Source organism: Gorilla gorilla, chromosome 1 (genome assembly GCF_029281585.2).
Source record: "Gorilla gorilla gorilla isolate KB3781 chromosome 1, NHGRI_mGorGor1-v2.1_pri, whole genome shotgun sequence".
Lineage (NCBI taxonomy): Eukaryota > Metazoa > Chordata > Mammalia > Primates > Hominidae > Gorilla > Gorilla gorilla.
This window is the reverse complement of record NC_073224.2, coordinates 105,827,866-105,840,254: the sequence shown is the minus strand read 5'-3', so window position 1 is coordinate 105,840,254 and position 12,389 is coordinate 105,827,866. Positions and strand designations below refer to the sequence as shown.

The 12,389-nt window shown below is 49.1% G+C and overlaps 1 protein-coding gene across 16 annotated transcripts; it reads right to left on the bottom strand.

Moving 5' to 3' along the window:
• Positions 1 to 848: 848 nt before the first annotated feature.
• Positions 849 to 12,381, bottom strand: MINDY1 (MINDY lysine 48 deubiquitinase 1). 16 transcript variants are annotated; one of them, XM_019021959.4, is made up of 10 exons: positions 12,242 to 12,381; positions 6,175 to 6,716; positions 5,735 to 5,792; positions 5,260 to 5,324; positions 4,469 to 4,627; positions 3,873 to 3,975; positions 3,380 to 3,522; positions 2,093 to 2,284; positions 1,635 to 1,790; positions 849 to 1,378 (listed from the first exon to the last, which is right to left on the bottom strand). In XM_019021959.4, the coding sequence occupies exons 1-10, from the start codon at positions 12,243 to 12,245 to the stop codon at positions 1,298 to 1,300; spliced, it is 1,503 nt and encodes a 500-aa protein (XP_018877504.1). In that variant the 5' UTR covers positions 12,246 to 12,381; the 3' UTR covers positions 849 to 1,297. The 16 variants fall into 16 exon arrangements, with proteins under 16 accessions (XP_018877504.1, XP_018877497.1, XP_063549486.1 ...); XM_019021952.3 differs by having other exon boundaries at positions 3,873 to 3,978; positions 12,242 to 12,377; XM_063693416.1 differs by adding an exon at positions 10,303 to 10,788 and having other exon boundaries at positions 849 to 1,790; positions 3,873 to 3,978; positions 6,175 to 6,981; positions 12,242 to 12,367.
• Between the last annotated feature and the right edge of the window lie 8 nt (positions 12,382 to 12,389).

The window sequence follows — 12,389 nt, the reverse complement described above, 5'->3', positions numbered from 1 at the left end:
AGATTTGGAAACCCGCCTCCCAGGAGAGCACTATTTCCCATAGAAAACAAAAACAAAAACAGAAACAAAAACAAAAATTCAGGCTTTGGTTCCCCCTGCAGGCTATATTAGAAATGACAGGTAGCTGGGCGCAGTGGCTCACGCCTATAATTCCAGCACTTTGGGAGGCCAAGGCAGGTGGATTACTTGAGGTCAGGAATTCAAGACTAGCCTGACCAAAGTGGCGAAACCGTCTCTACCAAAAATACAAAAATTAGCCGGGCGCAGTGGCGCATGCCTGTGGTCCCAGCTACTCAGGAGGCTGAGGTAGGAGAATCGCTTGAATCCGGGAGGCGGAGGTTGCAGTGAGCTCAGATTGCACCACTGCACTCCAGCCTGGGCAACACAGCGAGACTCCATCTCAAAAAAAAAAAAAAAGAAAGAAAAGAAATGACAGGTAACCACCTTCCTGCCTCTGACCCACCTCCCGCTTTTTGCATTCTTCAATTGGGTCAAATACTTAACCCTATTGCTTCAGCGTAAGGCAAACAACAGATCTCAGGAAAGAAGGTTTTTTTTTTTGTTTTTTTTTTTTTTAGACAGTTTTGCTCTTGTCGTCCAGGCTGGAGTGCAATGGTGCGATCTCGGCTCACTGCAACTTTCACCTCCCAGGTTCAAGTGATTCTCCTGCCTCAGCCTCCCGAGTAGCTGGGACTACAGGCGCCCACCATGACGCCCAGCTAATTTCTTGTATTTTTAGTAGAGACGGGGTTTCACCTTTTTGGGCAGGCTGGTCTCGAACTCCTAACCTCAGGTGATCCGCCCACCTTGGCCTCTCAAATTGTTGAGATTACAGGCGTGAGCCACCGTGCCCGGCCAGAAGTTTTATTTCCAAACCCCAGGAAGGCATTACAAATAAGAGATAGAAACCCAAATTAAGCTCTGAAACAACTGGAGACAGGCCTGCCTAGGTGATCAGGAGCATCCAGGCAGCAGGGATGGGAAGAAGAGATGCATTCTGGATAGGGACCTCACCCCAGAGCCTCAGTCTGTACATACGTGTGACTATTCAGGGACCAGGAGTTGAGAACCAGAAACCCACCAATCCTAGTGTTGCCCTGGGTGGGAGGCAGAGAAGGCAGCAGCACGTGAGGTCAAGGACATTACCAAGTCTGACCTTGGCATTTGTTGCCTGCTCTCATCCCCAACAGTCCATAAATAAGTTATCCAGCACCTCTCAGGGGTGGAGGCAGGGGAGCAAGCCAACTAGCCATAGCCTCTGGAAGAAGGGGCAGGCCAGCCTGGCACTGGGGCAGAGCTACAGCAGAATGCAGTCTGACTCGTGCTTCGGCCTCTGCCGACGCTCCCCGACTGGGCGTCCAGATGTGGCTCCTCTCCCCTGTATCGGATTTAACAATTGGTCACTGAACTTCCTTGGAAGAGCACAAGAAGAGATTCTAGAAGAAGGGGTGTCAGGATTGGGACAGGGAGTAGGGAGAGGAAGACAGGAAGGGGCTCCAGGGGAGAGGGACAGGCAGGGGAAGGACCCTGAGAGAAGAAACCTTGAAGAGACCAGTGCAGGAATAACAGGTGTTCTGGACCCGGCAAAGCATGAGGTGGAAACCGGGAGTGTGGGCGCCCAGGCAGCAGCCCACCTGCGGTGACAGGACCCGCGCCCGCATCCGCACTGGCTGCGCTGCCTGCTGCTGTTGATACTCCTCTTGCTGAAGCTGTTGGGCCAGCTCCAAGTCGGTAAGCCCCAGCGGGCCTCGTGGCTGCTGCTGCTGCAGGGACAGAGCAATCAGGTAGTCCTGGGGAGAACAAGAGTTGTACAGTGGGCTGAGGCCCAGAGCCGTGGCTATTCAGGCAAGGTTTCCAAATCAGTTTTCCCACATCCCTCAAATTCTCTAGCTCTTTCTCCCCACAGAGCAGCACACACAGCCAAATGCATTATCTGTGGTGCCAGAGAATACACACCAAGTGAGGAGATGGTCTGAGGTAACCCAGAGAGAGAGGCATGGGTTCACATGGCCTCTAGCAGTTAAAATGTATGCAGTAAAAAGCTCTCTGAGGCACATGTGCTCTCTGCACTTTTCCTAAGTGCCCTACACACCTGGTCTACCTGCAGCTGCTTTTCTGGGGAGCCACTCCCACCTTCTGCTGCAGGCCCCTTGCCCAGGGAATGACTCAGGTGAAAGTCAGAGTCACAAAAGCAGCTGTCTCCATCCACATTGTGCAGGCTCTCCCATACGACTTGCTCCTCCTGTAGAAAGCCCTGGTCAGTGACCAGTAGGTATAAGTGACTCTACAAAGAAAAGAACAGAGCTCATTGTGGGGACAGTTGATACGGAGGCAGTTCACTGCCAGAAATCTTGGTATGAGCATGTGGACTTTTTTTTTCTTGGAGATGGAGTCTTGCTCTGTCACCCAGGCTGGAGTGCAGTGGCGCAATCTCTGCTCACTGCAAGCTCTGCCTCCCGGGTTCACACCATTCTCCTGCCTCAGCCTCCCAAGTAGCTGGGACTACAGGCACCCGCCACCATGCCCGGCTAATGTTTGGTATTTTTTTAGTAGAGACGGGGTTTCACCATGTTAGCCAGGATGGCCTCGATCTCCTGACCTCATGATCTGCCCGCCTCGGCCTCCCAAAGTGCTGGGATTACAGGCGTGAGCCACTGCACCTGGACCCTGAGCATGCGGACCTTTTACAAATATGTGTGGCCTTGGGGGGAAGAAAGGGATGTCTGAGTGTATGTCCAGTTGGGTGTGAGCACGGTGGTCATTCTGGCCAAGCGTGGCATGGAGTCATTGGGGCTGAGATGCCACATAAGACCCTGCTCCCCCCATTTCCCATTGTTCTCTGGGCTTGCCTGATGGCTCTTAGGATAAATCCTTTGAGAACCAGAGACTCCTCCCTCTGCTGCTCAAATCCTAGAGAGCTTTGGCAGTTTCTAACTTTTGAAGACCAGCATTGTTTAAAAATTCCACTGCCCCCTCCTAGGGGAGGATCATACTTTCCTGTCCCATCGATGGCAGGCTTATCCCTTATGGCTTGCTCTGGCCAGAAGATGTGAGCAGAAATGACATGTGTCATTTCCAAACAGAAGCTCTAAGCATGAGTGCACAGTGCCCCTCTCTCTCTCTGTTCCCACATATATTCCAGATAAAGGATCTTTTGTCAGCTGGGTCCCAGAGTGAAGATGGTGTGGGACAGAACCGTAGCCAGTCCACAGTGGACACGCACCAGGAGCGGGAAATGAACCTTTGTTGTGGTAAACCACAGGGATTTGAGGGGTCACTTGCTACCACGGCTTAATCTAGCTGATCCCAGCTGGACCCACGAGAAAAAGGCACCAGGAAATGACAGCACCGCAGCCCGCCACCCTCAAACCCGCATTACCTTATGCTTAGTCATGGTGCTAAAGTGGTTGTTTCGGAAAAAGACGCTAAGTTCACCCTCCTTAGCAGCTGCTGTCAGCTCACACAGTCCGTGGTAGGTCAGCTGGGCCGCGGTGGTCTCCAGGAACTGCTCTGCAATCAGGCCTGCCAGAAGGGGACGAGTCGGGGGAAACTTGGCTTAAATTCAAGGTCCACAACAGGAAGGACCATCCAGAGAGCCCCTGTCAAAAGCCCCGGGGGGTCAGTCCCACCTTCTGATGTCCCTTTCTTGAAACCTGGCTGTATTCATTCACTTAACAAATACTTATAATAGAGCAGCTACCTTGTGCCAGGCACTGGGGATACCTCAATGAACTAAACAGAAATTCCCCAAGCTCCTTCTTGTGAAGCTTATATCTAGTGGGATGTGGTAGGAGATGACACCCAATAAAAAATAAGCCTAAGTAGCTGTCATTCCCTCCACATACTATCCATGAGAAGGGGAGGAATGTCACCTTCTGTCACGAGGTTGGTGTCACTGGAGTGTTTGCAGGTGATGATCCTCTCCACCAGCTGGTTGTAACTCAGTTTCCCAACTGCACGCACAGCCTCAGGACTCTGCTTGGGTAGTGGGATGTGGGATACCAAAAAAATTGGGATTTTTTTTTCTTTTTTAAGGAAGGAAATGAACAAAGCTCACAAGGACTACAACCCTATGATGAATGGTTCCTAAACACTTTTTTTTTTTTGGTCTCTCAAAAAAGAAAAAAATTTCAGGAACCATTCATCATAGGGTTGCTATGTTGCCCAGACTGGCCTCGAACTCCTCCCAAGTAGCTGGGAATACAGGCATGTGCCACCAAACCCATCTGCTTCCTGAATTTTTGATGTCTAAAGAACTGACCTATTTGCATGTAGTTTGCTTGTATTTGCATGTTACCCCCAAAATAGATTAAAATTCAAGGAATTCTGTACTGGGTCCAGTCTCTAAACACTATTTCCCTCCCAAGCCAATCTAATCCCTAACTCCCTAACCTCTACCCCACAAAAATTTGCCTCTCTCATGTCAGCTTGAGCTGGATAAGGTCCCAGTGGGCCCTCCCACCCTCACCTGTGGATCAACAAGCCAGCCATGGTACAGAGGTATGCCTAGCAGGTCAAAGACACTGCACTCGGGTGTATACTCAAAATCAGAGACGCCTGTGAATCGCACATTGACATCCAGACCTGTGGCCAGTTTAGGCAGCACTGTCATTGCATCATCCACATTCTGGGGGTAGAAAAAAAATGATGGAGATTCTAGCCTTCTCTCCCACCACTCCACTCCCGCCAGCAGAAATTAAAAATTAACCTTGCTGCTCTTCTTCCCTGATTCTCTTACAAGCCACTCCATTTCTCCCTTGCCTCAACCCTTCTCTATCTTATATAAATGAACATTGTTTTTCTTTGAGAGTCTAAGTCTAGTTCTTTCATCCAGGCTGGAGTGCAGTGGTGTGATCCCAGCTCACTGCAGCCTCAAACTCTTGGTTTCAAGTGACCCTCCCACCTCAGCCCCCTGAGTAGCTGGGACTACAGGCACGCACCGCCATACCTGGCTAATTCTTGAAAAAAAAATGGTTTTTTTTAGAGACAGGGGTATTATTATGTTGCCCAGGCTGGCCTCGAACTCCTGGCCTCAAGTGATCCTCCCGCTTTGGCCTCTCAAAGTGCTGGGATTACAGGTGTGAGCACCCGGCCAATGAACATATTTTCTAGGACAAAGATAAACTCTCCTCTGACTCCTGCAGAATGAAATCATGGTTCAAGGAAACCTCTGAAGAAGCAACAAAAGCTTATCTTAGTATTACAAGATGTCCCCTTACAAACCTGCAAACCCCTATGCCTGCAGACCTTTTGCCTCACCTGCTGAAAATTAAGCTGAAGTCCCTCTGACTTCTCCTGGGGCTTGATGGACAGGAGGCAGTTTCCTACAAGACAGGGCCCCTTATCAGCTTACCCCACCAATCATCCCAAAAGCTAAGTTTCCTCTTCTCCTGGAGAATGGGGGTAATGTCACAGAACACAGATTTTCAGAGCTGGAAAATACTTAGAGTCTAATCCAGACTCTTCATTTCTCAGAGGAGGCAACAGCCTCATAAAGGTGAAGGGCCCACCCAGGGTCAGATACAAAAGCTAAGGGCAGAATTGATGTTACAACCCAGGACTCCCGACACCTTTGCTTTTCATTCTCCAGCCTTGCAGAGAAGCCCCATAGACCCTTACCCTCCTTGCCGTATCAGAACCCCCAAATGGAGATCCCTGAATAGTCTGGATTTCTGGCTGAGTGAATAGCTCTGGAACCCCTTGGGTAATTCCTCTTCAACGCCCAGTCACTCACCAAGATGGGCCATGAGCTCATCCGATGTGATCACTTCCTTCTGCGGGGGGAGCTTCACCTGGAGGCAGAAGGGGTGATCACGTGTGTGCTTTCCTCCAAAGAGCACTGAAGGAAGAACCCATGGAAAGGCAAGGGGGAGCTCCAGTAGTAGGGTGGGGTAGGAAAAAAGGCTTGCAACTGGCACAAGGGAATGAATGTGAAATCTTGCAAGGCATGTGCATTTGCTAGGGAGTAGGAGATACAGGGGTAGGACAGATCTTCCTCTTTTTTTTTTTTCTTTGTTTTTAGGAACATCTTATCTCATTTGCTCAAGCTGGAGAAATAGGGAGAATAATCTGAAAAGTTTTGACTAGTTTGAGGACATCAGGATGATCAAGGAAGTAAGTCAGGGAAGAGTACTCCCTGATATTTTTTGCACCCCTAACTGCATGTTCTCTTACCTTCCACTGAAGAAAGAGGATGTTCATGATGGCAAGGAGAGGGCAAGGGCCGTTAGTGCTCTGGGTGATGATGGGTGTCCGTTCTCCTTTCCAAGGGATCCACTTGACACAGTAGAAATCTGGCTCAGGCTGTTGGGTCCTGGGGGACTGAGGAAGCTCCTGGGGCGTGGAGCATGCCCTTATTGTCTCTACTTCAGGCAGTGTCCCAAGGGTTGGCCCCGGTGGAGCTGAGCTAGCTTCAGGCAGAGGGGACTCAAGGTTGTCCCCACACTGGCTAGGCAGCAAAGCTTGGTCTGCTGGCTCCCGTTCTCCAGCCTCCCCATCAGCATCTCTTGCATCTGTGTCCTGAGGGTGCTCATCTGGGCCTGCCAGAACCTCATGGTTTTCAGGGATGACTGCTTCTGCAGTCCCGGCCTTACCAGGGGCTGGATCCTCAGGCTGATGGTATTCCATGGTCAAAAGGGACTCGGCTGAGGGGCACTGAAGGTGTTTACTAACCTCAGGGACTTGCCTAAGCCAGGCTTGGGATGCAAAAGAGTGACCTGTCCAATAAGAAGGAAATCAGTGGGCTGGAAAGCAAACTAACCCAGAAAAGTCTTGGAAAAGGAATGTAGTATAGAAGGCTGGCTAGTGTTTGTGCAGTAACTCCTGGCTATGGGCAGTATATGTGTAAACAGAAGGGCCCTTCTGTGCTGAGCTCTTTCCACCTCTAACTAGCTGTGACCAGATGAGACCAAGAGGTCGTGGGGCTTCCAGACTTGGGAGGGAAGACTGGTGGGATTGAACACATGGGTGGAGTCAGCTTCCCTGAAACAGATCATGACAGGGAAGGGAGAAAAGACAGAGAGAAAGGGAGAGCACAAAGGAGAAAGAAGGATAAGAGGTGGAGAAAGAAATGTTAAATCTACGCTAATGGTTATTAATATGATGATCTTTAGCTTACTCTAATAGGCATCACATCAGTAACCCCCTCATAGCCATGACAGAGATAATTCCTCTGCCCTACCCCACACCCTGCCCCTTCACACAACATACTAAGAATACACAGTGCTTGTATGTTTAGGGATATCTTCTCTCTGCCTCACCCAAGGATAAAAAGATTAAGTCACATAGTACTTGGGGTGAAGAATGGAGGAGGCACAGAGAGTCAGTTTCATGCCCCTAAAGGTGAAATGCTGGTGAGGAAGGGGAAGTCTTCCACCTCAAAGGGCTCTACTGAACCTTACACAATCCCAAACCACAGTATAAAGGCCTTGGGAGGGGTTTCCTGTAAGCTGGGAGGGGAAATGTAGGTGGTGGGGGCTGGAATCAGAGACTGGTTTTGATAAATAACTTCAGATTAGGGGCACAAAAAGCACTCCCCACAAGTTCTTCCAGTAAGCTTCTCTTTAAAAAAAAATTAATAAAGATATCAAATTTCTTTTAATTAAATTGAGACAGGGTCTTGCTTTGTTGCCTAGGCTGGTCTCAACTCCTGGGGGACCAAGCAATCCGCCCTCCTCAACCTGCCAAAGGACTGGGATTACAGGCATGAGCCACGGTGCCTGGACCCAGTAAGCATCTCTTGACAGCTAGAGTTGAGACAGCAACTTTTCCTCAGTTCATTTTTTTTCCCCAGAAACTACCTAAACCCAGAGATACTCTCTTGCCTGCTATTTCTATGAAATATGAAAATGCTGATTATTAATTTACATAACAATACTTCCTGTACATTCATCTACCTAAAGTTTTATGTCTATTCCCATCCAAGTGGTTTTATTTATTTATTTTTATTTTTTTGAGACGGAGTTTTGCTGTTGTTGCCTAGGTTGGAGTGCAATGGTGCGACCTCGGCTCACTGCAACCTCTGCCTCCTGGGTTCAAGTGATTCTCCTGCCTCAGCCTCCCGAGTAGCTGGGATTACAGGCATGCAACACCATGCCCAGCTAATTTTGTATTTTTTAGTAGAGATGGAGTTTCTCCATGTTGGTCAGGCTGGTCTTGAACTTCCGACCTCAGGTGATCCTCCCACCTTGGCCTCCCAAAGAGCTGGGATTACAGGCATGAGCCACCGTGCCCAGTCCTCTCCAGGTCATTTTAGATGTGAACACCAGACCTGTTTAACCTGTTCTCTATCAGCACTGGAGGCACATTGAGGCAAGCACAGATAGACATTTAACTAATACTGTGGGTATAAATAATAAAAAACCACAAATCCTGCCCTTTGGAAAACATCTCCCTTCAATCTCCTTGCTCCCCTCCCACTCTTTATCAGGGAGAGAAACAGGGAGAAATTAAACTAGTTAGGGGCCAGGCGCGGTGGCTCACGCCTGTAATCCCAGCACTTTGAGAGGCTGAGGCGGGCAGATTACTTGAGGTCAGGAGATCGAGACCATCCTGGCTAACATGGCAAAACCCTGTCTGTATTGAAAGTACAAAAATTAGCCAGGTGTGTTGGCACGTGCCTGTAGTCACAGCTGCTCGGGAGGCTGAGGTGGGAGAATTGCTTGAACCTGGGAGGCAGGGGTTGCAGTGAGCTGAGATGGTGACACTGCATTACAGCCTGGGTGACAGAGCGAAACTCCATCTCAAAAATAAAATAAAACAAAATAAAATAAAATAAATTAAACTAGTTAGAAATCTTGTCTTTTCTCCACCCTCCTCCCAGCCTGAGACTGCTTCCTTCTTGTAAACCTACAGGAATTTGGGGCTAGGGGAAGGCCTGGGAGATGAGGTTGAGGAACATTAAACTTACTGAAACAAAATAAGCCTAGTCACTCAAATTGATTATCCTCTTGATTCACATATGTTTATGCTAGCTGCATATCATTTACGTGTTGTTAATTTAGAATCAGAGTAGCAAAAATTGCCTGCGGGCCTTACACTTTTTTTTCTCTCTCTTTCTCTCTCTCCTTTCCTTCTCCCCTTAAATGACACTTAGGGTGAACCTCAAAGCAGATGCCAGAGCCTGGAAAAGTGAAAAAGCTTGAAGAAAAGCAGGCCTTGGCCGGGCACAGTGGCTCACACCTGTATCCCAGCACTTTGAGAGGCCGAGGCGGGCGGATCACCCGAGGTCAGGAGCTCAAGATCAACCTGGCTAACATGGCGAAACCCCATCTCTACTAAAAATACAAAAATTAGCCGGGCACGGTGGCGGGCACCTGTAATCCCAGCTACTCAGGAGGCTGAGGCAGGAGAATTGCTTGAACCCCAGAGGTGGAGGTTGCAGTAAGCCAAGATTGTGCCTCTGCACTCCAGCCTGGGTGACAAGAGTGAGACTCTTGCCTCCAAACAAAAAAAGAAAAAAAAAAAAAAAAGAAAAGAAAAGCAGGCCTCATTTTTTGTATTTTCTCTCCAGTGCCAGAAATGATCAATGATGAAGTGGGGGTTGTACAGCTAGCTGGCTGGAGAGGTGAGCCAAAGGAACCCAGGAGTGGACACCCGAGGGAGTGGGGTCTCAGAGGAACTGGGCAGAGCTAAATGGGCTAAGTCTTAAGAGGCAGGGGCAGGAAATGTAATGGAGGCTTTCTACTCTACAACGTCCAATCCTGCCGGGGAGGGCATGGAGTATTTCAGAGTAGGAAAGAATGAGGGAGAGGATAGTCAGACAAATCAAAATTTCATTCTTTTCCTCCTCTTTCTCAGCTCGTCAAATCCTACACTTTCTCTCCAGCTGGAATTATGGTGGTGGGTGAGGGAGTTAAAATAACCCTGGCTCCTCCCTAATCAATGGCAGTAGAAAGCCAAAAGTTGGAAGAAGCATGTAAAACAGGTATGTAACTTCAAGAAGACACTCCTCCTCTCCGTAGGAACAGTTCCCTTACTGTCTCACACCAATCTCCTTCTTAGTCTGACCTATGTCTTTGTACAATCAATAGTTTAGATTTTCATCTCAGAATATGTCAACCATGGCCACAGTGCCCTGTCTACTTGCTCACAAGGAGAGGGGGAAGGTTTCGTGCTTTCATTAAAAGGAGGAGGACCAAGCAGCATCCCCTTTACATGTCTCTCCTGACTTAGCTCCTCTAAGCAATCCAGACTTGCAGACCAAAGGTGGAAGGACAGCAGGTGTCAGCTCCCCAAAGCTGGAGAGGAAATAGAGAAGGGTGGGAGAAGAGGTGAAGAAGATGATTAAAATAAAGTTTTTACCTTAAAGAAGTGGGTGCTGTTCCAAGATTGAGAAGGAGGGTTCAGCCGTGGCAATGAGATGGGGGAGATAGGTGCAATGAAGGGGGCTGCCAGTGCCAGCTGCCTTCCAGCTGTCAACGCCTGAGCTTATACAGGTTTACACAGCTTTATAAGCGACGGTCCAGGCTGGGTTGTGGCCACTTCCGGACTCACGCCCAGTACTGGGGGCACTGGAGGAGGGTGAAGGCAGGCAGGGACGCAGCCAAGGCGCTCCAGGTCGCTCAGAGAATCTTCAGGATTCCTGAGTCGCCGAGTCTATGGCATGCGCTCCAGGCCCTGACTACAAGCTGGTTTTCAAAGGAAGTTTGTGGTTTTTCTTTTCTTCTCTCTCTCTTTTTTGTTCTCATCAGGACGAAGAAAAATTAGGCAAGGACAAGCTCCCTGGAGGAGGAGGGGCCTGCCCAGCGCTGGTGGATTTCCATCAGGACTTTCTGACCCGGTCAGCAGCTTTGTGATCAGCAGAGAGGGAGCGAGAAACAGGAGAGAAAAACAACAGACCCTTTCTCTTCCCTCTGCCTGCCTCTAGAAGGGACGGAGCGCTTGTGCCTCTCTGGTGAGAATAGGGAAGAGCAAGCGCCCTTGCTAAGTAGGGAGGAGGAGGGCTGGACCGAAGCAGCTTGTTGGATCTGGGCTCTCTCTCTTGGTATGGCAGTCCTTTGCTCTGGATCCACAGAAGCAGGACCAAAGAGCACGATATTTGCATGTATTACTCAATTAATGTTAAAAACAAACAAACAAACCCAGCTCTTTTCCCTCTGGAGCCCTCCAGAGAGATCCTTTCCAAGTCCTTGCTGTATCATTTTTAAGTCTAGAAATGAAACTGGTTGGGTTGTGCACCTGGTAGAATGCAGAGGGTGTGGTAGAAGCCCCAGGCTCTGGGCGCGATGGCTGACGCCTGTAATCCCAGCACTCTGGGAAGCCGAGGCGGGCGGATCACAAGGTCAAGAGATCAAGACCAACCTGGCAAACATAGTGAAACCCCATCTCTACTAAAAATACAAAAATTAGCAGGGCATGGTGGCACATGTCTGTAGTCCCAGCTACTCGGGAGGCTGAGGCAGGAGAATCGCTTGAACCCGGGAGGCGGAGGTTGCAGTGAGCCAAGATCCTGCCAATGCACTCCAGCCTGAAGACGGAGCAAGACTCCATCTCAAAAAGAAGAAGAAGAAGAAGAAAAGAACTGGCAGAGCAGGGAGGAGATCCAACACCCCTGTGCTCTGGATCTTGGTTCCACTGCAGGCCTCTCATCAGTCACCTCCTCTCGATTTACAGCTGGGGAAGCAGGAAAAGCTGGTGTGAGGCTGACGGTAGGAAATAAAGGGATAGATAAATAAATGAGGGAATTTTTGATGATGAGTGTCCATTTATTTGCAGTACCTGCACTACTCTGCGGCTGGAAAGTGGCAGTTAAGGGAGGTTGGAACCTAACTCCACATTCTGAAGGGTTCCCTAAACTCTATGTACAGGGCCGCCACAGGATGAAATTTCAAGCAACTCTAAAGGCTGAAAGAGCAGTTGGAACAATTAGGGTGGCAGAGAGCAAAAAGCCAAGGTTACAACCGTCCAAGAAAGGAAGAAGATATTTGCCGAGGCTGTAGAAAAAAACAGGCTACAGAGTTGCAAAGGGAGAAGCAGCAGGAGTTGGCAGGAGACTGTAGGTGTTAACAAGAGGGGTCAAAGATTATTCTAATGTTCTCCTAACATGAACAACCACAAAATTGGTGGCGATTGAGTCAGTTTGGTAAAGAGCAGAATTTCGAGAAAGAAGATGATCTGTTTTGCCAAGTGTCATTTAAAATGTCACCAGATGCTCGGTGTGATATATGGAAAGATGTTATACTTGGCCTGATCTGAGAGGGAAAGTTCAGATGCCACAATAATGGGTTACTGTGACACATACACATTTGTTTACCAGACGACTGATCCCTCAGAAAACGATCCTTCCCTCGGTTGCTAGGGACATTGCGGAGTTGCGGGACTACGTTTCCCACGTCGCCCCACGCCACGCCCCCTTGGCCTCTCCGGAAAGACGTCCCAGGAGCCTCTGG

Bases quoted from the DNA above. Each gene is read 5' to 3' on its own strand.
- MINDY1 (XM_019021912.3), bottom strand. The intron at 5,793-6,174 runs GTAAGAGAACAT...TTCTGCCTCCAG, and splicing joins TCCTCTTTCTTCAGTGGAAG to GTGAAGCTCCCCCCGCAGAA. The intron at 3,979-4,468 runs GTGAGGGTGGGA...CCACTACCCAAG, and splicing joins GCTGGCTTGTTGATCCACAG to CAGAGTCCTGAGGCTGTGCG.